General features: G+C 37.9%; 2 protein-coding genes across 3 annotated transcripts; both read right to left on the bottom strand.

Annotated features, from left to right (window-relative positions):
- Window positions 1-2,460: 2,460 nt before the first annotated feature.
- pxmp4 (peroxisomal membrane protein 4) lies at window positions 2,461-4,613 on the bottom strand. Its single transcript, XM_063911308.1, has 4 exons — window positions 4,453-4,613; window positions 4,127-4,189; window positions 3,220-3,418; window positions 2,461-3,080 (listed from the first exon to the last, which is right to left on the bottom strand). Exons 1-4 carry the CDS (start codon window positions 4,563-4,565, stop codon window positions 2,817-2,819), a joined length of 639 nt encoding a protein of 212 aa, XP_063767378.1. The 5' UTR covers window positions 4,566-4,613; the 3' UTR covers window positions 2,461-2,816.
- Window positions 4,614-5,653: 1,040 nt separating this feature from the next.
- Window positions 5,654-22,564, bottom strand: itcha (itchy E3 ubiquitin protein ligase a). 2 transcript variants are annotated; one of them, XM_063910821.1, is made up of 24 exons: window positions 22,458-22,564; window positions 21,314-21,392; window positions 20,871-21,012; window positions 18,779-18,903; window positions 17,793-17,924; window positions 17,320-17,368; window positions 17,022-17,200; window positions 16,556-16,856; window positions 16,022-16,117; window positions 15,714-15,888; window positions 14,990-15,059; window positions 13,935-14,019; window positions 13,287-13,415; window positions 12,794-12,866; window positions 12,572-12,643; window positions 12,399-12,487; window positions 12,090-12,249; window positions 11,653-11,786; window positions 11,133-11,273; window positions 10,212-10,332; window positions 9,550-9,654; window positions 8,869-8,965; window positions 8,700-8,772; window positions 5,654-8,175 (listed from the first exon to the last, which is right to left on the bottom strand). In XM_063910821.1, exons 2-24 carry the CDS (start codon window positions 21,336-21,338, stop codon window positions 8,076-8,078), a joined length of 2,673 nt encoding a protein of 890 aa, XP_063766891.1. In that variant the 5' UTR covers window positions 21,339-21,392; window positions 22,458-22,564; the 3' UTR covers window positions 5,654-8,075. The 2 variants fall into 2 exon arrangements, with proteins under 2 accessions (XP_063766891.1, XP_063766890.1); XM_063910820.1 differs by having other exon boundaries at window positions 14,990-15,066; window positions 15,715-15,888.
- Between the last annotated feature and the right edge of the window lie 546 nt (window positions 22,565-23,110).

Genomic DNA, 23,110 nt, shown 5'->3' with positions numbered 1-23,110 from the left:
TAAAGACCTTTTTGAACATTAAAGCATGTAAACATGTCACAGTAGAGGCAGAAGACACAAATAGGAAACCTGAACATGAGTTTAATAGGGCCTCTTTAATTTATTATTTCCAGTTTCTTCGTTTATTATGTGTTCTTCTCAGACTTTGAGTCGACTATATTTTTATATTGATTCAAAATGATGTTGCATTATCATTCAAATACTCATGAAATGATCATGCCTACTGTATTATTTATTGATTGGTTAAATAAAAGATGGGTAGTTAAATAATTACTGTTGACTCAGTAATTACTTTTATACTGCACACATTCAGAGATCTTTCTTTCAAGCCTTCTGATGGGATGAAAACATGTCCCATTTTCAATAGGGACTACTTTGTCAAGTGTGCTGGGGATAATATATTAGCCAGATCAATAAACCCAAGACAAACTGTATGTAGAGTATATACTGTATACACGAGTATAGTACTGTAGAAACGGCAGATAGTTTTGCACCTAATAGGGTAGCATGTTAGGAGGTAGTGGTACAGACATGGTTTTATTTTCCTTTTTTAAATGCAGGCAAACACGGCCATGCACAACTAGGCTTTTTTTTTTCTCTCTCTCTATCTACAAAAACACACACGCCTTTTATTCCACAGCCCACAACCCTGATCTTTTTGCCAGATAAACCTTTGACAGCCTAGGACAGAAGTGTGGGCGTTCAAGTGTTTCCGTTGATGTTAAGACTTGCCTAATAGAGAAGATTGCTTTATTGCTTACTCATCCGTTTATAATGATAGTTATGTACAGTACAATGGGAGTGACGCATTTTGGGAGAATTCATTTAAATTTGAAGTCAGGAGAGGTATTAGTGCCCTTTCTGTCTATCTATCCGGCACTGCAAAATACATTTTAAAGACAACATCTAAAGAAATGTAACACATATTCTTGGTTATACCCTGCAGGATATCAATTGGTTAACACAATGGTGCATTTTTTAGGGTTGTGAGACAATCAGTCCACCAATTTTTATATAACTTTGAACACTTTTGTACATTGAATCCTAATGACTTTGCTGATTCCCTGACTTTCCTTTCATGGATTTCCCTCAATTCGACGGGTTTTCATGAAATGTACTACAAATATTAATTCCCCTCTGGGAATATTGTAACACGTTCGATGACCCCTTAAGTTTAACTCCAACACTATCATCAGATCAGCATTTTTATTTACCTTTTTGACTAAACCCTGAAGTCATATGCCTGGTAGTATACTGGTGTTAACGTTAAGCTCAAAGCAGCATTGTGCCTGAATACAGCTTCACAGAGCTGCAAGCTTGGCTGTAGACTCTTAGCAAGGGTCCTGATGAAGCCTTGACTGGCTTACACATTAACTTAATTTAGTGTTGATCAAATACTATAACAACCAATGTAACTCTCCATTCTGCATGGCTGAGTTTTTCTTTGTAGTTCCTGAGTAACAGATGTGAGTATTTCCTCAGCCACTAGTCATTTTGCCTAATGTTTCCTTATGTAAAGAGAGAAAGAGATATATTACACTTGCACACTCAAATAACTGCCATTAAGATTTACTCACGTTATTTGTTGTGGGAGCTTTTGATGCTGAGCTGAATGTACCAGAAACTTAAGTGTTGATTTAAAGCTTATATATAACAGGAATGCTTTATGTCCTCCCTTCTTTAATCTGCCAAAACCTCAAGTGAACATTCAAATGAAGTTAGGGAGATTCACACATGAACAGTATTCCCTTAAATGTAGTGGAGTAGTATCAAAAAGTAGTATTGAAGAACATAACTTACAGACCACTTCAGCATTATCATTGTCTCTTGCTTTATTATTTATAGGTATGTCTTTTGAGTTCAATTTTTATTTTATATTATTGTATTCTGTAAATTACTGACAATCTCTGTGTTGGAATTCAACAGACACTGGACTGGGTGCCATACATGTAGAGATAAAGATTTAAGACAAATTTGGAGTGGTCTCTTAATTTTTTCCGTGGCTGTAAGTGAATGGACAGTTACAGTACTTCCCAAATATTGATGCTTAAGCATTAGAAAAATGTAATCATGGCACATCATAATTAATAACTCCAACATGCACATCCAGTATTTCTTGTGCTTGAGCTGCAGGCAAGGGCTTAAAAGTCTTCTAGAAGAATCTTGCAGTGTGTCACTTCATTGATATGAACAGCCCAGTAACAGAGTCATAGTACTTCATTACTGCACAGAATACTCAGTATATCAGGTTGTCAATATAACCGGAACACTGCTTTGCAGAAAATACACTTGTTAAACTCTATTTGTTAAATATAGGTACTTAAAATAGGTTTTAATAATGTGCGTTAAATGGAACAAAATATAATATTTTACCAAATCACTTGTTAATAACATTGCTTATATTAACATGTGTGTGTGTCTGTGTGACAGCAAGTTCACAACAGATAACATTTCAGCCTGTTGTGCATCGAACATCATTTTGTCTTTTATTTTGAAGCAGTTCAATAAAGTGAGACAACCATATAAATTAAAATCAGACAAATGTACAATCACCCAAAAATATCAGCAGACAAACAACCATGTTGAGTAGATATAGATTTAAGGCAGATTTTGTTAAATAAGAAAGGAATTTTAATGATTTGACACACAAGGTATCTATTTATGTCTATGTATTAAAACAAAATCCTACAAAAAAAACATTAGCTAATAATTTAAAAAGGCAATATTCAATCATATATGGAATATTAATAATTACAAAAAATAAGAATGCAAATCATGTGTTGTAAAGGGCTGGTCCATACTGAAAAACAATATGTCTAAGGAGCAGTCCTTGGTTTATTATAAACAAGGAAGTCCGTTATGTCGTGCCACACATTGCTGTCGTGGTAGAGGTAGTTCATTGAGGACTGCAGGGAGGGCTGGAGGGTGTGAGGGTAATATTCAAACAGCCACAACACAATGCCCCACACCAGCGTTGCAAAGAGGGGGAAAGGATCGTGTTTAGGCTGGGGGATGAATCCTTTCTCTACAGCCAGCCGAGACAGGGCGAACAGGATCCTTGACAGCAAATACATGTTGATCTAGAGAAGAGCAAATAGTCTTAACAGATGCACATGTTTCCCTGAGCAACTACTTAAATGGTGGTGGATGGTAAATAAATAAACAAATAAGATAGCAAATGTGAGAACAAAGGGAGATTTGATCTACAGCGATTCATACCTGGCTGTTGATGTTGTTGTTATCTCCAAACACTAACCACCCGCCAACACAGGCGGCCAGAAAGGAGTGAGACTGCAAACTCTTTCCCTGGCACTTCTCCTGCAGGGCTTGCAGCCCTTTGTATGTGAACACAAAGTAGGCCAGGTTGCGGGAATGGGTGTACGTGGCCTTCAAAATGGCTCTGAGCTTGTCCCTCAAACTATCAAAGGGAAGAGAAATTGCAACATTTTTTCAATGTTGTCAGGGATTCAGAAAAACAGGCCCTTCAGCTCAGTCTGCGCTGCCTCTCAGAGAAGCGCAGTCTCGACAAGAGAACTCTGCCACCATCAGAGTCAAAATCGCAACATGTGAGAGTTCCTAAATGTATTTATTTAATGGCTCCATTTAATACATTGTAATGCTTGAGCTATGTTCCACAATAAAGTACTGTTTCTGAGTCAAAGTATCTAATATTGATTTGCTATTAGTTAAGATTAATTATTCAGAAAGGATGTAATTAATTAAACATTTATAACTACTTGAAAACTATATATGATAATAAGATGTCATAATTTAAAGTATAAATAAATATTTTTAGATTAAAATATATATTTATTAAAATCAGACAAATGTACATGTCTGTTTTAGATTTAAAAAATATATATAAATAAAGAGGGGACCTTATGGTTCATGATAACCTTATTTAATATTGTTTGATCCTAAAAAGCGGGGTCTCTATATTTGTGTTGGTTTATCAGCAATGCAATAAAAAGGTGTGCCTTTTAACACAATGTAAGTCATAGTGATTCCAGTGTGTTCGAGTTACATTTTAAGAGTTTTAAGCATAATTTGATGATAATATCCCTGACAGTATATTTTCATATCGTTATTATTTTTCCTAAACAGTAAATACAGCCCAAATGCTTACCTGCCACTTCTGAATAGGAATGTCATTACAAGAGCATGAGGAGCTCTGATTTTGGCCCCATATCTGAGGAAGAAAATACACACAATACTGTCACTGCTGTGTAGAAACACAACAATGTCGAATATTATCAGTGCTTATAAAGTATAGATAATAAAATATGCAGTTAATACTATTTTGTTCCATTAGTAACCACACTGGCTTTAGCCAACTACAGCTGGTCACCACTGCTTAACTACAGCTGATAAGAACTGTTGGCTGCTTTAGGTAAATAAGTTTACCGACGTTATTGTAACTTAGCTAGTTTGTTATTGAATGTTTTAACTTACACGGCACCATTTCTGAATCCTTTCAACACGGCCAATGCCGCTTTGTACTTCTCCTGCTGCAGTAGATTATTGACGGTGTACAGAAGAGTTTTTATCAGATCAGGACCTGCCATGACTTCCAACAGAGCCGACAGGACACAAAACACAGTTGCACACACATTACAGAGAGATGTGTCACAGTGAAAACTCGCCGAGGTGCAGCATTATAACCTTAGTTCCTATGCAAACTAACGAGGGCGACTTAACAACCATCTGTGCGCCGTTTTGTGAATTAACAAACTTAATTGTCTATTAAAGTATATAATGTATATATTTTATTTTAAGAGAGTGCCTTTACTTTTCGTGTTAATAATGTTAGCATAACAGTTTTGTAGTATGCGGTAGCCCATATACAAAGTACAAAAAGACTCCGTTTAATGTAACGTTACTGCATAACAGTGTTTACTTTGGCCTACGTATTCATTGTATCATATAGTGAATGTACTGTACACTTTATGCTGAATGGCCTTTTTCTAAATCACGAATTCATTTAGAGCTTATTCATTTTCTCAACATCGTTTTCTTTAGCCAACACTCAAAAACATGGTATGAAAAATTGTAATCTGGAAAGTAAACGCTGAGAGAACAATGTTATGAAGTAAAAAGTACACAGTTGGCCTTTTGGGGTGTACCTAGTAGAGTAAAATTCTTAAGTCATTTAATAGAAATACTCAAGATAAGTAAAAGTACCTATTACTTAAGTCAATTGCTGTTTTATTACTGCACTTGCGTTGCCGTTTGTGCAGTAAAGCTGCATCCCACACTTTGCTGCTTGCATAAATTATTCAGCTAATGTGAGACTGAGCTTTAGTATTTTCAAATATATGGAGCCAAAGTAAGGCTATAATTAGTTTGCTAAAGCTAATTGAGGATGTAAATATACAGTGCCGTAGTCTTATACTTGAGGTATAGTAGTACCAGCAATCTCTTCAAAAGTAAAAATGCATGCAAACTGTCCCCTTGTGTTCCGCACTATTGGATTCTTTGCTACTTTTATTGCTTGAAAGTGAAGGTTAACTCATGTTTAATCATTTACGATGACAAATGTTGTGTATTGAGAATAAATATCCAATTCAAAGGGTTGTGTAAAGTGTGTAGGATATTGTAAACAAATGGGGAAAATGTTTCTGCAATAATAATAAACACAATTGTCCTGCAGAAGCCCAGTGTTTAAATCATTTTATTACGGTTGTTTTTTTTCCTCAATCAATCCAGTCCATTGTTACATGAAACCTATCATCCAAATAAATAGTATTCAACCATTGACTTCTACTTATCAAAAAAGAGTTAGAACTTCAAAACAGTGATTACACTATCAACATGATTTACAATGCAATCAGTACAACTACAAACATTATTTTGCATATTTCTATAGCCTACATTAAAATGGCTCCATGACCTGGAACACAGCAGTGATTAAACAGTGAAGTGGTTAATTCAACCAGTTTGAAGTTTCAAGGTGCTAAATGATTTGTTATCTTTTAAAATATTCAATAGTAAACATTTTGAAGGTATTTTGGGCAATAATCTCATTTCAAATCTGCACACCAGTCGCAGCTTTGTAGGTCTGTGTGTGTGTGTATTAATGCAGGGAGATAATGAGAAAGATAAGAGATGAATAAAAATAAAGTCAGGAGTAACTTGTTTTGAATGAGGGTCAACACACCTTTCAGGTCAGTGAGGGAGCGCTAATAGCAAACAGCATTTTTTCTGTAATAACAGCATAAGAAATGTGTAGATATTAAGTTTCATTCTTTACAGCTAACTTAAAGTGAATTTGCTGAAATTTAAATGATCTGGTTTACACATTGAAATTATACCTTGTAATTTACACCACGCTGCTTACACACACAAACTACACAGCTTGATGCCGGGACACAAGTCGTTACAAAATATCACTTTACAGATTCAGATTTTGTATTTAAGATTGAAGTAGCTAAGTTGCTACCTTTTTTGTACCTCACAGTGTTACCCATTACTATAATAAAAGGCTAACTAACAACTTAATAGCGCCAACTGATGTGATGTATATAATAATTTAGGGGATGTTAAAAACTGATTACACGCTGTGACTTACACCTATAAGTCAAATGTTTTACAAAAACTATTAAATAACATCCTTTGGTAGATCAGTTCCAATCATTTTCTTAAAGTAACACTCTACCTGAAATTAAAAAGAAACTTAAGCTTGAAGAAAACAGAGCTATTTTTGGAAAATACATGAATTATGCTAATATACTTCTGTACAAATCTCAATACCTATCACCCTATAAAACTAGGGTCACTTATATTACATTAATCCTAATGGTCCACTTATGCCTGCAACTGTAAGGGGTCCACTGCTGAGGTGAACTAAATCTATTAAGATAATAAACATATTTCTACTTTTAAGTATATTTACAAAAACTGCATTAGTAACTGGACACATTAAACAGTAAGGATTCAGTATTTCACATCATTTAACTCTAATAATACTTAAGTCTGGACATCTACCAGAGAATTGGCTACCTTTCAGTGGGAATAGGTCATTATTCAACAAATCAATGTTCTGTTTTTCACACCCTAAAGCTCCCACTTCATTAGTAACAGATTATAATTCAAAATCAACACTCTTTCAGTCTTCCTGATTATTTACAGCACAGATCATTTTGGGAATTTCTCTAATCAAATCACAACCAAACAAGTTTCACTATGAACATTTGCAAATATGCAAATTTTCTCTAATTTTAAATGGACAATTTAAATGATGAGTAAATGTTGAAACTTACCAATGTGTTATAAATGATCAAACAAATCACTGTTTGGCTCTATTATTGGCATAATTGTTTCCTACAAAACTATTGCACATAAAAATACAACCTCTCTTAAGAACAATCACAACCGGTCTTCCTGCTCACATAACTATGTGCAAACTAGTTCAACTCATTAGAAAGTTAAGAAAGCAACCTGTCGAAATAAGAGAAAGTATCATTACAATAAACTCAATCATATTTGTCAAAGTGTTAAAGAAAATGCGTATATGCTACAGGAGTCAGTCAGCTGTTGAAAAAATCATTCCTTTAAACTCCTTGAAAAAACTAAAACTGAGCCTGAAAAAAACCCAAACCATACATGTGCCTTTGATGTTACTTTTAGATATGAACTTATTTTAAGTCAAAACGCACAAATATGGTTATTTTCTCTAAAATTATAGTGCATAGACCAAACAAGGTGGCTCTTAAGAAGTTACTACTGCACACATTCACAGGTGTACGAGCAGAAACTGCACTTGCGCAACATACGGCGAGTGCAGACATGACAGGGTGAGAAAGGCGTCTCTCTGGCCTCCTTCACCTGCAGTAGGGTGGGATCCATTATGTAGGTGAAAAGTGAAAGGAGTGAGGAGGATTCACAGGTCTTTTGAAGGGTAAATTTATGTGTGACGAAATAGTTGTTACTGATACTGTGAAAGAAAATCAAGATTTGTACGTCCATCACCAGTTTATAAGCAGCTCCTGGCTGCAGGGAGGATGTTAAAAAGTGCTCATGTCTGAAAAGGATATGGCTCCTCCAAGCCTACAATCCCATCCTGCAGCTCCTGCTCATTACTCCTGCCCAAAGCCTTCTGTCTCCTCTATGGCGAACATGAGCTTCTCCTTCAGCTGCTCATAGCTCTTGTAGGGAGGGAGGTCCAGACGATTAAAGCTACATGGACAAAAGAGAAAGAAAGCAAATTACTTTTCCAAGAAATATATTGGATTGAACTGCAACATTTTTACGTTGCATCTCATAACACACTGTATAAGTGAAGCAAATCCCTTAAATGTATGATTTTGTCTGGACTGCTGATAAAATAAGTGTTCAAAGTCCCTTTAGTTCAGTGTTGTTAATACAATTCTGACATAGCTGGTGAGAAATTATTATTATATTATTTGGTTACAGTTATTTCCCTGCCTCACTAGTATCACATGAGGCTTCATAAGAGCATTTTCTAAGTAAACACATATTAAACTGTATTATTCACGGTGTGACGACACATTCTCAGACAGTGTTATAAAACGTTAAATGTCAAATTAAATCCTAACAATAAAAGGAGCCTGGTTGAATCAGATGTGACTAAAAGGGTTTGGCTAAAAAGGTTTAATCCTGCTCGATTTTGACTTCTGGCCACATACCTGAAGCCTGAGTGAGGACTTCTTAGAAAGTCGAAGTAGAATAACTGGCCTTACCATGTGTGGCTTCGTGGAAGCCAGTTCTCTTTGCCCACCTTCTCGATGCAGAACTTCTGAGGGCCGTTGCTACCTACATTTTTAAACAAGCATACGGAAAATTAAATCAAAGTCCAGTTTGATGTGATGTACAGAAAGCAAATTACTAGGTGTGTGTCTGTGTGCTCACCCATCAAGTCAGCGAAGCCACCCACAGGAAGGCGACAGGTTCCTGTGACAAACTGCAGCAGCCTCATCCTCTTTTCATTGTCCATCTCCTTCACAAACTGTCAAAACATCATACTTTCATTTATTTCCACAAAAACATGTATACTAAGAAAAAAGAAGCTTTGTTCTAAGAAGTTTGAACATTATTTAGGAAAGTTTAGAGGTCAAAAATGACTAAAGATACCTCTACTATTAAATAACAGATATATTAGGAGAAGATTGCATAAATCATCATGTTCCGAGGATAAGCAGTAATAAAAAGCGATAGAAATGTACAACTAGAACATGAGGCTATGTTTTTCAAGTTGAGGTGCAACAGAATAAAAACCAAGAAGCGTGTGTAAATGACATTTGGATTTATGATGTAGTAACACTTTGCAAATCAATAAAATACAATCATTCTAAATTCCCAGGTTTTGTTTTGCTTGATTAAGGAGTTTCGTAAATATTTGGACCAAGTGAAGACTCAGTCTTTAAGTCTCAGCAAAATTGATTTCAGTTGTGAGGACGAGATCAAATCTTGAGACAAACTGAGCTATAATTGTGTTGTACAAGTCTGCTAAACTAAAAATAGATCAAAGTGAGAAAGGAGGAAATTGAATTAGTGTTATGATTTTTGAACAATGCAACTGCATGTACTGACCTGCCAGAACCACAGGATCTGTTTGCTGCTGCGGGCGTAATGTCTGTATATTGCGTTTCTCTGCCAGTCCACCAGGTCAATCTCCTGCATCCCACACAGCATCACCTACAGGCAAGAAGGAAGCAAGTTATTAGTTGTGAAGACAACACACTCAAATTCACATGATTTCTGTGAGGATCCACAGTACTTTCTCCCTGTTTCTGTCTGTTTCTGTCTCCCTGGCTGGGCGTAGCTGACCTACTTTTGGATTCCCGCCTCTACAACTCCTCAGCTGCAGCTCATCCCACTGACTGCCACTACTCACCTACACGTGTATAAAATCCCGGTTCTCATCGCCTTCGCCAGTTTGTCGTTAAACCTGCAGTGGTAAAAATGTCCAGGCCCACATGCTTCAAGATAGCTTTTTGTTAGTGCCTTTTGAAGTGTTTTTGCTTTTCCTAACACGGCCACTACTCCCGGACCCAATCCTATTTCTGGCAAATAAACCATTTTCACTCCACTCCACCCTTCGTCTTCGGTGTTTGTAGTGTGGGTTCAACTAGTTGCTCGTTCTGAGCGTAACAATTTCCCCCTGTAGAATAAACACTTTAAAAGGACCAACACTACCACAAACATCAAACGCTTCCGGTTCAGTGAATGTCAAAGAGAGTAGATTCCAGTACCTCTAACTCCTTAGCATCAAAGTATTGGAGGTACTGCTGGGGCAAAACTTCATTGAAGCCCTCAAAGAATGCCTGAGTCTGCTCCTCCACACCTCTGGACAGCCTCCACTCTGCCACTAACCTGCATGCAGAAACCTGAGGTTAATACAACAAAATCAAACATACCCAGTGCACATGTATTAATGTTTGCTTCCAAACAAGAACGATAACTTTTATTAGTGTCAAATATTGTGGTTGATTAAATAAAAAGCATTATAGTTTATCAATCAATCCCTACAAAAACATTAGTTTTGTTATGCTGGGGACAGATACACAATAGATGTGTGGGGAAAAAAATCAACTTGCATACATTTAACTTTTGGGATTTTTTTGGGATTCATTTTACTGCTGTGTATTTATAACACAGATGTTTTGTTGGTCTTTACCTCTTCATTACACTTTACAGGAAAATAAGAGAAATGTGTTCACAAAAGAGCCATCATACATAGTGTCAGATATCGTTAAGATTTTAACGATATCCTACCCTTATCGAGATTTGTTTGCATTTTGCTATTTTGTACTTATACTCCACTACAAGCAATGGCAAATTGTGTACTTTTATTCCACTATATTTATTTCATATCTTTAGTTACTTTAAAGATTTGGATTAATGATGTGAAATATAATCAACACTTAAATCAGACTTTAGTTACACCTGGAGTAAAGGGTTAGGGTCAATTTGCATATTGCGTGCATCTACCTTTGATGCTAATACTTTTGAACTGTTACTTGAGTAACATTTGCAATGCAGGACTTTTACTTGTAACAGAGTGTTCCTACACTCAGATACTTGTATTTTACTTAAAGTAAAAGCTTATGTGAATGTAAATATGGAAGTTAAAGACGGATGGCGGAGAATAAGCAGGGGGGTTGCTGCTGTACCTGATGTACTCCTCCTTATTTTCCTCAGTTACTTGGACATTTCCTCCATCTGCTTTCAGCTCGTGGGTGGTGACCTCACCCAGGATCTCCTTGTCAACGGAGAAGAACATTTCCAGCCCACACTCCTCTATGTTATTATCCCTGCAGAGTAAAGAGCAATATTTATTAATAACAACAATTTAATCCACCAATGAATACAGTATGCTATATTTTGTTTGTTTAAAAAACTTTCTTTGTAACAATTTGCCCTGGGTGGCAGACTATTTATTGGCCAGAAACTTGGTTGGGCTGAGTAATAATCTTGCAACTCCTGACTGAATATGTTGCAATAAAGAAATTGGGAACAAATTGTGTGTTCATAAAAAAAAATTCAACAAGAGAGTGTCTTCAGTAACAAAACAGCTAGTGGTACACTGCAGTACATTTTGATATACATGCTGGCCTGTCCTTCCACTCCTCCCTATTACCAGCACATTCTCTTTAGGTCACATATTAATAACTCTCCTTTCCCCAGACCTACTTGATCCAGATGAGTGAGTTGTAAAACTCTGGATCTATGGACTCCAGGTCTTTGAGAGCCAGAGGTTTGTTCAGAATACGCTTGTAGAAGGGCAGGGAGAAACCTGTGTCGATGAATTTTCCATGGAACAAGGCCTAGAAAGAAATAGAGCAGAACAGTCATGTGATAAAATGTATTAAAACAGCAGCCACATAAAACAAAGAAAACCTAAGAAAACAATACGAGGAGACTGACTATTTCTTCATAAAGTTAAGATGATCAAATATAATAGTCCTTCCAGAACTACAGGGCATTAATGAGTCAACATGACGGTTGTAAACAATATTGTATCATCCTCATCATACGTGTGTCGCCGCACAAACATGATCCATCTTGTCGGCAATTATGCATTATATTTATTTCCACTAATTAATTGTGTTGACAAATGGTGAAAGTACCATGGCAATGAAGCGTCCTATGAACTTGAAGTACTTTAGGTGATCAGGGTTGATGTAGGAGGCAGGGTTGATCTGCAGACAGTAGTTGTCCTTGCCAGCATACTCAAACAAACAGTACATGGGGTTCAGCACTTCATGAGAAAGCAAGAAGAACCATTCCCTGAATAAAACGAAATACATGGAAAACAAACAATTATTTAGTGGTTATACTGGTTGGTTTAAATCAAAGCTACAATTAAGAACTAAACACGCCTTAGGAGTGCTACAATTAAACGGGATTGTATAAAAACAAAATGCTGTAGATATTACCTTGCCACACCTCCGTAGTCCAAGCCTTCCTCTCCAGGGAAAATGATCCACAGTCTCCGCCTCAGATCTTGTGGGTGGAAGCTCATTATCTTCAAATAAAGACAAAGAAATTGTTACACACCTCAAACATAATAAAAACAATACTGTTAAACAGACAACTGAAAAAAAGGTACCTGTTGAAATGAATCCTCAAACAAGGTTTTCCGGGAGACGTTAATCTTAATGTGCTGAGGCATCGACAATTGCTGAGGTCGGGAAAAACAACAACGAATAATTACATTTTTGCTTGTTTTTTTACAGTAAACATTAATTGAACATTAACTGTGAACTTTGCACATTCAAGTACGAAAGACAGTACAAAGGAGTTGTAGCAAAACATTTCGTGCAGCACATACCTGACACCAGAACCTGAAGTATAGCACTTTGGCTTTGAAGTCCCTGACATAGGTTATCTGTGGTCCATTCTCACTGTGGAAATACCAGAAGAACCATTTTCAATGTAAATTAAACAAGCACATTTTGTAACTGCATGCACATTTTGTAAGCTTATTCTCATGCTGTTTAGGGAGGCTGTAATCATGCTTTTATAACAATTGTAATGAGGATTATCCAATGTGTTATCACTGATTTGAATGCAGGTAAACCTGCATTGATATCTAGTTTTATATTAAAACTAAATCAGAATGTATCTGTGTAATATGACAGGGGTTTGCAATTAGGGATAAATATGTCTATGTACATTAAATGCATCTTAATCTACAGGCTACAGCTTGTGGACAAGTATCAAGTGTCTGGTTAAAAGGCAGTTGACCTGAAGTGAGAGCTTCTTCAATAAGTAGTGTTTTCAACTAAAGCAAGTTAACTGCAAAAATGTAAAGAAGAACTTACAGTGAGGATTTCCCCGTGCGAGGGTCTATGTAGGTTGTGGTTCGCCTGTTGTGGTCTACAAAGTAGGGAATACCATCCACAGTGAACCGCATCTCCCAACCTTCTGGTAGGGGCTTATCGTTCAGCAGCCTGAATAATACACATGAAGATCAAATACATGAATTGTTAAAAAGATAAAGAAACACAAAATGTAAATTGAAAGTTAAATTGAAAATAAAAAAGGGCACTTATAAGTCTGATAAATGTTCCCCTTGTGAACGCAGCAGCTTATTAATGAGTCAGTGTAATAAATGTCATACATTCTATACCTCCAAGGTTGTTTGCATGCATTTTTCCTATCTGCTGCTAACCTAAAATGTTGCGGAGAAGATAAAAGTACTCGTTCCTACTCTAAGATGTATTTTAATTCCACTTATTCCTAACTTAAACTTGTTTCTCTCCTTTGCCTATGCTTCAATCCTAATGCCAGTCAGCACTGATTTTCCACTGTACAGTACTAATACTTGTGCTGAGCAAGTTGCTGACACATTAGCGCCTTCTACAGGCAATAAAGGAAAACTACAGCTAAATTAAGCAGGATAATTTATAGTCAGTACAAAAATAGGTATCAAAGTTTCAAGATACACAGCCATAGATGCACACACTCACCCTTGCGTCCTTGGGTCCTCCCACTGCGTCGTCCGAGTCGGGTGATGAACAAAATACACTCTGCCATTGGTGTCTGTTCTCTTCTCTGACATAAAAAAAAAGGAAAATCTTTTTTATATAAAATTCAGTACACCTGACTCCTTACATACTAAATAAGATGGACCGTCAGGTTTCACCTCTGTGTAACAAGTGTCATAGAGGGGTAGGAACATATTACCATTAGTTCTGGCAATGCAAATTGATAAAAAGATTTTGGGGAATGATCTCACAGGAACTGAGTGGCATCTTTCAAGCAAAGGTGAAGAGGGACCCTGGCCTTTTCATCCTCGGCCTCCCCTCAAAGGAGGTGACTCTAACCCGTTTGAAGTTCAAACTATGCGACAAATTACTACTATTGGCCAGAAAATGAATTGTAATTAACTGGATCAATGATAAACCACCTACTGTCACCTTATGGTATAGGGAAATATTCTGGGTCCTCCCCCATGAACGACTTAGTGCAGTTGTGAAGGGTAATGAGGGGTCCTTTGGTTAAGTGTGGTCTCCTCTGCTCAACTATCTACCTGACGAATTGACTCATCTAGTGATGAGGGGCCAGTCTTCCTTACAATGGCCACGCCCACCTGATATAAATCCGTAAGGGTCTTTTCTTACAGTGTGGCACTTAATGCTTGATGTATCACTGTTTACTGTTTACTTGATGTATCACTGTTTATTGTGGGATGCTGATGTGACTGGGACTACATTAATGGGAGATGTGTGTGTATATAGAGCAATATGAGGAGGGTGCCTGCTTGCACTGCGGGGGCAGATGGGGGGCAGTTAACTGGAAGATTTGCCTGCTAAGGATAGATGGATGGCAACATTTTATTTTATTTTATTTATCTCTGTTACTGATATGATGGCAAAATGTATATTTTGTGTTTCTGTTGAAAACCAATAAAAATTCAGTATGAAATCACTGCCGTGCATTTCCAGTAACCATTTATTGTGTGTTTTACTAACATCCCAGAAACTCCAGCCAAAGTAAATGTGCAATGATAAGTGATATTTACCCCATCCATGTGGCAGAGGTCCCAGTGGGTCAAACTCTTTGTTGGCCGTCGCCGCCAGCTGGTCTTGGAGCTGAGCCAGAGAGGGAAGAGACACATGTTGATAAAGTCTCAGAAAACATTAAAAAAAATAACTTGACCACTTTCATAGTCAACCATCATTAGTATTAAATAGAGGAATTAGATTTCAGAAAGAGCAATAAGATATACAGTAAAGATGTCAAACAGTGTGTGTTTATCCTTTGTTGGATAAGGTTGAGGTGTTAGGGGTTTTATTCTATTTTAGTTGTGAAATTTATTTGAAGCAAACAAAACAATTTTAACAAGTGTGACTTTTGGAGAGCATGCATAGCCGGTGAAATTAAGTAACTTGAAAATGATGGTGTTTGGTTAAGGTTTTTTAGCGAGTAAAACATTTTAAGAACCTACCCTATAACCTATTACCTTTTACTGTTCTGCAATAAACCGTTTCTACAGATTAATTCTGTGGTGGTGCAGTGTCTTTATACACACCATATATCTCAGTTTAACACATACAGACATTATTTTATCATGCATATTCCTAAACAAACTATTCTGTTTGACACATCAGATTTTCATATCAGACTATAGTTCGAAGCAGAACATTTCTATATTTCACAAATCATGTATGGACGGGATCCTTAAGTAAAGCAAAGCATTGTGTGGATGTACCACATCCAGTAATTATGACAGTGCCTGCACTCACCCCATAAATGAACCTCTGGTTGAACTGCTGCATGGCTCCCTGCAGCTGGTTGCGCTGGTGCTGCCACTCTTCGTAGTTACGCACCGATTCCTGCGTGGGTCGCTGCCACGTAGTCGTCCGGGTAATGTGGTCGACATAGTACACCCTACCCATCGGGTCAACCCTGCGCTCCCACCTACGGAAAAGGGAGAGTGTTGGATGGTAACATTTGTTAAAGCATATCAAAAAGTAAAAGTGTCCTGATGGAAGTGTAACCATGTAACCATGTTAGCATTCAAAGTATAACATATGATCAAGTGTGTTTGTACCCTGAAGGAAGAGGATCAGGCCTTTCCCAGGTTGTCCTTTTCTCAATGTGATCCACATAGTAAACCCGTCCGTTCTGGTCCGCCCTTTGCTCCCATCTGCAGAGAAAGATGACTCAGCAAAGACCAAGCACAGGAAACAGGATCGAGATGGAGGATAACTGATTCTGTCTCAGTCACTGAAAAACACAATTCTTTAAAAAGGCAGAATGAGGTACTGTCTGTATGTTGCAGGCAGTTTGCCAACAAAAGATGTAAGGTTCGCACCTCATCCCTAGCTCAACGACACCAGAAAAGCACCCACCAGACAGCAGTTAAGAAAAAAAGCAATATTTGATGTGTCCACAATTTTATAGAGGTTGACACTTCAAAACTTTACAAACAAAGTAGAAATAATTAATAAATACAGGGTCCCTGCAGATAAAGACACCAGAACACTTTTAGTCAGTCATAAGTGATGAGAGAGAGAGGGGTTATTTGTGTGGGTGCAGTCTAAAATGAGATTTGCAGGACCAGGTGTAGTGCCTTGCTCTTTACCCCGGTGGTAAGGGGCCGTTGTTTATGGGTGTGATTCTGGGAGCTGTTGTGGCCAGAGCCGTTGTGGCCGGAGCTGCTGAGGCAGAGGTTGCTGGTTTGGGTCCAGCTGCTGTCTGTGAAGTAGCTGCTGCTGTTGTTGTTGATGTTGATGCTGCTGTTGCTGCTGCTGCTGCTGCTGCTGCTGCTGCTGCTGCGCCTGAGTCATCCTGCTGATTTAAACAGCCACTAGCTGATGCCTGGGAGGAGCCATCGGAAGCTGGAGCCTCACTCAGCTCGCTTGGGGAGGAACTGCTAGAAGAAGCTGTAGAGAAGAGTGGGAGGATGGCAGAAAAAGCTCTTAGGTCTGTGAACAGATGTATATTTCAGAGACAGACACTGTTTCTGTACATGAAAGAAATCGATGCTTTTAAAAATATAAAATGACTGGTTGTATTGATATGTCTTTGATATCTTGTGATTTTCCTACTTGGCGAGGCTGTAGGTCTGTGAGGCGTAGCAGGAGGAGGTCGGGCTGGTCTGGGAGGACGCAAGGCATTGGAGCCCCCTGGAGATCGAGAAGGAGACCCCGTACCATTTGCAGGATGACCATTAGGTACGATAACCCACTCCTCTGAGTCACTGGAGGGAGAGGTGTCTCTGCTTGACCTGAGGATCAAGATTTTTTCTTCAGTTACTTGATAGGTGTACAATGAGAATTTTCTCCGAGTAAACACAACATTTTCCCAAAAAGCATGAAGAGGACTATGAATAAAAGTTAGCTGAACCTGTTGCCAGTGTCTCCATTTTGTCTTGCATTTCCATTTGGAACAGCAGCTAGAATAACAGAGAAAGAGATGACAAGTGACAACATACTGTATACGTAAATTAACTGGGGATCTATTGAACCCTTATCCTTATACGCTGCAAGGGGCTAAGAACACAATTTATTCTAATTTAAGTAGAAACATATTTCTAAATGCACCCTGGTGAAATAAAAAACTGTTGTGGCAAATTACCTTAATTAATGTTTGGCATTTCTACATGTTATTGTTACTCAGAAGCTGACATATACAATGATCTTTATATATTTAATAAGCAAAGTTTGCAAATTAAGTAGCCAGGCTCTATAAAGAACTCTGACAAGGCGTCAATTTGTCCTAAAAATGATTGTTAAAACAATGTGTCGCACAGATGATTTAATAGAATTTTGCAGATCTGTGCATTGTCGGTGGATTTGTGTGTTTGTGTGCTTCCTTACCATGTTCTCTCTCTGCAGAGGCGAGCGTCTCTTGGTCTACCTGCATGCCATCCAGACAGACTGACAGGTCGCCGACAACATCCCGAGAGTCTCTGTCAGAGCACAGCTGCAGTGTCTGCACCACCTCACACACTGGGGAGGGTACACAATACAGTGTTTGACAGGAGATGAAATGTGGTAAAGTGGCATCATGCTTTAGGTACAGTCATCTGACAAACACCCACATAGACACTTCACAATAGAGGTATTATAAACTGCCACCAAATGCACATACAAGAGCCATTTTCTCTATGAGGGCTATAATTGCTGTCTTTTCATAGTTGTTTCAAGATTTATGAGTCGTGTTTAGAATTGAAAATAAAAAGCAAGCCGCTATTTTGAGACTTTTGGGTCATATGGAATGAACATGACAAGGTGGGCCATTGTATTGAGCTGGTAAAGCCCTCAAGCAATCAGACACACACAATCAGTCACAAGCTTAGGGGAGGCCTGTATCCCAGGAAAGAGAACATAGTGAGTGCTGTGCCTGTTGGTTGTTAAGCTTATCAAAGCCCAATAAATCATTCTCATAACAAAAAGAAGCAGATATCTGCTCTTACACAGTCTACAGTGTGTGAAACATCTGCCAAATAAAACATGCTGCTGATAGAAATAGACATACAAATACCGAAAGGGAGATTACAATGGATACAATGTTTTACTATCCTAAAATAAATAAGACATGTGGTGGGATCTTTGTTCTGACTAACTCATAATAGTATGTGGGAATGAACCCCAAAAGCCTAGACATATTAGCTCCATACTCTTCCCTTTAGACAACTATTTTCAAAGATCAAAGTTTAACTGACAAGTAAATGGAAAGGTACACTCTATTTAATAGCCTCATGATGCTAAGATTTATAGCAAAATGTTGTTTGTTTGACATAAAACATTTTAAATAAAACACAAGATAACCACCGAAGAGAAAGAAAGAATTGTGAACTCACGTTTCAGGTCGTTAGCTTTAAGGGTCTCTTTGATCTCCAGCATGGCCATTCCCAACAGGATGTCTGCCTTCAGTGTCTGGTGGCTCCAAACACGAAAGATCAGCTTGCTGACTGGGGTCACAATTCTGTAGAAAAGTGAGAAAATAACATCAACACTGGAGAAAAATATGAAGAAATATCTGTATAATACTGAAATAGTTATAGTTGAGCTATGGAAAATATAAATATATATGTATAGGTAGGGGTGGGCGATATGAGGTAAAATTCATATCACGATATTTTTCACTGTCCAGATGATATCGATATTATATCACGATATATGAGGGGAAAACAATCTGAATCACATTTGAATAGCCCTTCTTAGTTAAATGACATTAGTTGAGGCAAAATATGTATTTTAACCTCATAAATCGACTTGGCTTACTTCGCCGTAAACTCTCTCCCGACATTCCAAGTAAAGTTGAGGCAGGCATTTCTGGCTGAAGTACTTGCGGCTCGGGATCTCGTACCTTGGGTCCAGAGTTTGAAGTAACTTTTTGAAACCCACTTTCTCCACAGTTTGGATGGGTACCATGTCCTTCACAATGTGATGGGTTATAGCCTCCGTGATGTCTCTCCATTTCTTGCTTGTCCGCTCATAGCGAGTACCAGCAGCGAATGATGTTTGTAGTGATTGCTGAAGCGATTGAGTGGAAGTCTGGCTTGTCTTTGGTCGAGCTCCTGGGCTGATTGCTTCTCGCATTTTGATGCAATCTGCATATTCTCGTACATGCATCGTTTTAAGGTGATTTAATAAATTGGTGGTGTTTCCACCTTTCGCTAAAACAGCACGGCGACACAATTTACATAAGATATGTTTTTATTCGAGGTCGGAGATCTTAAAACCGAACCAGTTCCACACGACAGAGGTGCCCCCTTTCTTTTTCACTAATTCGTCATCCTGCACCTGGGTATTCTTTTCTGCCTGTTGACTCATCTTTAATTTTCAATGTCTTCTTTTTCTTCAATGTCTTCTTCTTCTTTGTCGTCTTCGTCTTCTTCTTCTTCTTGTTTTGGATCCACTATTGCAAGCACTACTTCCACGCAGCAAAAAAAATAGGTCTACACCGTAAATCCTCAAATTGTGGCCGAGTGCTTTTATTTACTTAGGCTGCACATCGCACTGGCCTTTATTTGGGGCAGGCTTGTATATGGACCAGGCTTTATTTCTTGCTTACCTTCTGTTGTATTGTATTACTTAAACAAATAATGGGCATAATTACAGTAGGCTAATATCATTCACTGCATATGCATTTAGCGTTGTGCGTCTCCTCACTGAAAAACCATTCCGCTCAAACCAGCCCCTGCTTGCTAGAAGTTACGAAATCAGTCACGGGGGAAAAGATTTCCAAAACTTTGTTCTAAACACGCTATTATGCTTATCGCGGACTAAAAAACTCCGTTTCACATCTACATTCATGATTCTACTAGACATCGTGATGTCCTAAAATAATGTCATGATTTTGATCGTTTAAAGTTGCTTTCGCGTTGCCTGTGGGGTCTGGATTGTTCACACGTCTTGCATGCCCTTATAAGGAGCTCGTGGAGTGTTTTTGTATGGAAATTAGGTGCACGAGAACTCTGTGCACAGCTGTTTTAGGAACAGACAGGCTGTTTAGGAACACGTCCAGGCATTCATTAATCGAGCGGAGATCTGTTGTTAGGTTAATCTTCCGAAGCCCGTTTGAATATACTTCAGAAGACAAAGAATGTTCGACAATGCGACCCAATATGAACGCCAATTTATGAATTTATGAATACATGAATACCGCGGTATCAACGATATCTATACCGGTATATCACCCACCCCTATGTATAGGGCTATCGCTTCTTTACATCTCTGGACACATATGTTTTATTTCTGTTATCCAATGTATAATTTAATTCGAATATTAACCATAAATTTCTTGTCTTTGATATATAGTTTGTTAGCACCAACAATGTTGTATGTAGACTGAATTTTGTTAAAATGAATAACAAATGTTGGACAACTTAACTATCATCCAATAACTTATCAGCTTTTTTCTATGAAAAACACAAACGTGTTACTCACACTGTGACAGCCTGCTTCCATTTTGGACTGTGTGTGTTGTTGCACTTTTCAGTCCTCTTTGACTGGCCATCCACGGCTACCTCAACGTAAGGGCTGGGACCAAACCAGTTCTTTTTGTTGTCCTTAAGCTTGGCTGAAAGCACTAGAATGAAAAAACACCACAGAAATGGTAGGTTATATAACTAACCTTTTAGTAGGCTTTTTCAGAATTTATCATTAGGTGCTTTTGATAAAGTTGCAACAACATAAAAATATCAACCACCAGCTCCTGTAGCCTTCCTCCACTGAACAATGACAGCACTTAAGGCATTTTTTCACAAAGAATCATAGCCTGTAGCTGCTTAAAGACAACTTTAAATAATACTTAACACTACACCTCTACCTATGTTTCCTATTTGCTAAAAGGTTTTGCTCAAACCATGCAAAGATAACTGAAAACCTACCAGTGACTTGTAATTGGGCCTTCATGGTTCTTCCATAACACTGCAGTCTTGTTATGCTGCACCAAGGGACCTGAAATAACTGCAACAAGCAACATCAGACATTAATATATGATACTTTGCAGGTAGTACAGATGAAGAGGCAATTATGCTGCTACAGAAGGTGAAACAAAAGGTCAGGATTTACATACAATATGAAGTATGGATTTATGAGGCTATATAACCAAAGCAAAAGGTTGTGATGGTTTCAAGTATCTCAAGAGTATGCAGGCAGTGATGCCAACTCAAATAAAACCATTTTTTATCGCCATAATAAAAAAAATAACCCAAACATTTCAGGTGAGTTCGCTTTATAGTACCAATTCAACTAAACTGGGCCCAAATGTAACACCATTTCGAATATATAGTAGCCTACCGCTAGGAGCAATCTAATTTATGGATAGTCTAAATCTGACACATCGTAAACACTATTATTTTACAACTCTACACACGGAATGTGGAATTTAGATTGGCTTAGTGTTTACACACACAAACTAGACTTGAATGGAAATTACCAGTGATTTACTTTAATCTAAGCTATTTCAAGGTAGAGCCGTGCACCTTTCATAACGGGAAATCCCATCTTTTACTTGGCTATATTAAGTCTCACTGAACCTTCGTTTGCTAATCTTAGACCTATACCCTTTAACAGGAAGAAGTTGGTTTGTATACTATTCAGATGGGTTGGTTGATATAATTTCTAAAGCACAATAGACATGATGTTGTCAAAAGGGTTCGTGTTCCCTGCTGTGTGTGCTGTAGCATCATAGCTCTATCTGTCAGGTTAGCAGGAGGTTAGCCAGTAGGAGATCTGCTGTCAAGGCAACTTCTAGCCGTTTGTAGGGTAACAGATTTTACTATGATATTGCAAAGATGTAGCATTTACTATAATGTTAATGTTTTTGGTAAATAACTCATAGAAACGGATTAGTTACACCACCTGGGGCAACTTTGTTAGCCGACCTTCTGAACACCGAAGCTAAGGCTAACCGTTCATTAACTAACGTTAGTTATGCTAACTCACTCCGCCTCCCTGAGCAGCTTAGATCGTTAAATCGAGGAAATCTAACACCTTTCTGTCATTTAATTAAGAAACAGATAAACATACCTGAGGAGAGTCAGATGATAAAGGGCCCAGCACACTTTAGTTCCAGCTATGCCTGGGTTGTTGACAGGTTGCTGCCTGCCATCAGCCCTGTATTCCGCTAGCCAGGACAAGACTTGTTTTTCCGGCGGGAGTTTTTCACAATAAAAGGGTCTTTAGAGCATATTGATCTCTTTTTTTTTGCAAACAAAAACTGAACATTACTGTTGGTCCAGCCATGAAGTCTGTAAAATTTAACGAGGATATTAATACTGGCTTTTTAAGTGGAGCGGACATCAGCAAGTCTTATTCAGTCATGACACCATCCCACTGTATTCATCCATACATTTATCCCAATTGAATATTTTATTTTGTCCTATGGATAAGGATTGTGTTATACTATTTTGTTATATTCAACAATTTAGTTCAACATCTTTGATTACATTTACTGTAGTTGTTGTGTTTGTTGGTAGTGGTATTGGTAGTATAGGAGCAGCAGCAGTAGTAGTAGTAATGGTAGTAGTTGTATAGATTGTCTATATAAATTAGTATTGTGTGTTTGATTACAACTTTTATTTTGAAGGCAGAAAGTGACTGACGTCGAAACTGATGTTGAAATGAATGCAACATAACTATTCTTAATACCTTATATGCATTCAAACTGTGTTTCATCCTCC

Source organism: Eleginops maclovinus, chromosome 20, assembly GCF_036324505.1.
Source record: "Eleginops maclovinus isolate JMC-PN-2008 ecotype Puerto Natales chromosome 20, JC_Emac_rtc_rv5, whole genome shotgun sequence".
In the NCBI taxonomy this organism is placed as follows: domain Eukaryota; kingdom Metazoa; phylum Chordata; class Actinopteri; order Perciformes; family Eleginopidae; genus Eleginops; species Eleginops maclovinus.
The sequence above is the reverse complement of the archived record's forward strand: the minus strand, read 5'-3'. Positions and strand labels throughout refer to the sequence as shown.

Coding starts and splice junctions, on each gene's coding strand:
- itcha (XM_063910820.1), bottom strand. CDS start 21,338: ATGAAGGCCCAATTACAAGTCACTG. Junction 14,020..14,989: donor ACCTCTGCCACATGGATGGG/GTAAATATCACT, acceptor TTTTTATGTCAG/AGAAGAGAACAGACACCAAT. Junction 12,250..12,398: donor GACTACGGAGGTGTGGCAAG/GTAATATCTACA, acceptor CGTTTTATTCAG/GGAATGGTTCTTCTTGCTTT.
- pxmp4 (XM_063911308.1), bottom strand. CDS start 4,565: ATGGCAGGTCCTGATCTGATAAAAACTCTTCTGTACACCGTCAATAAT. Junction 4,190..4,452: donor GGATTCAGAAATGGTGCCGT/GTAAGTTAAAAC, acceptor TTTCTTCCTCAG/ATATGGGGCCAAAATCAGAG. Junction 3,081..3,219: donor ACAACAACATCAACAGCCAG/GTATGAATCGCT, acceptor GCTCTTCTCTAG/ATCAACATGTATTTGCTGTC.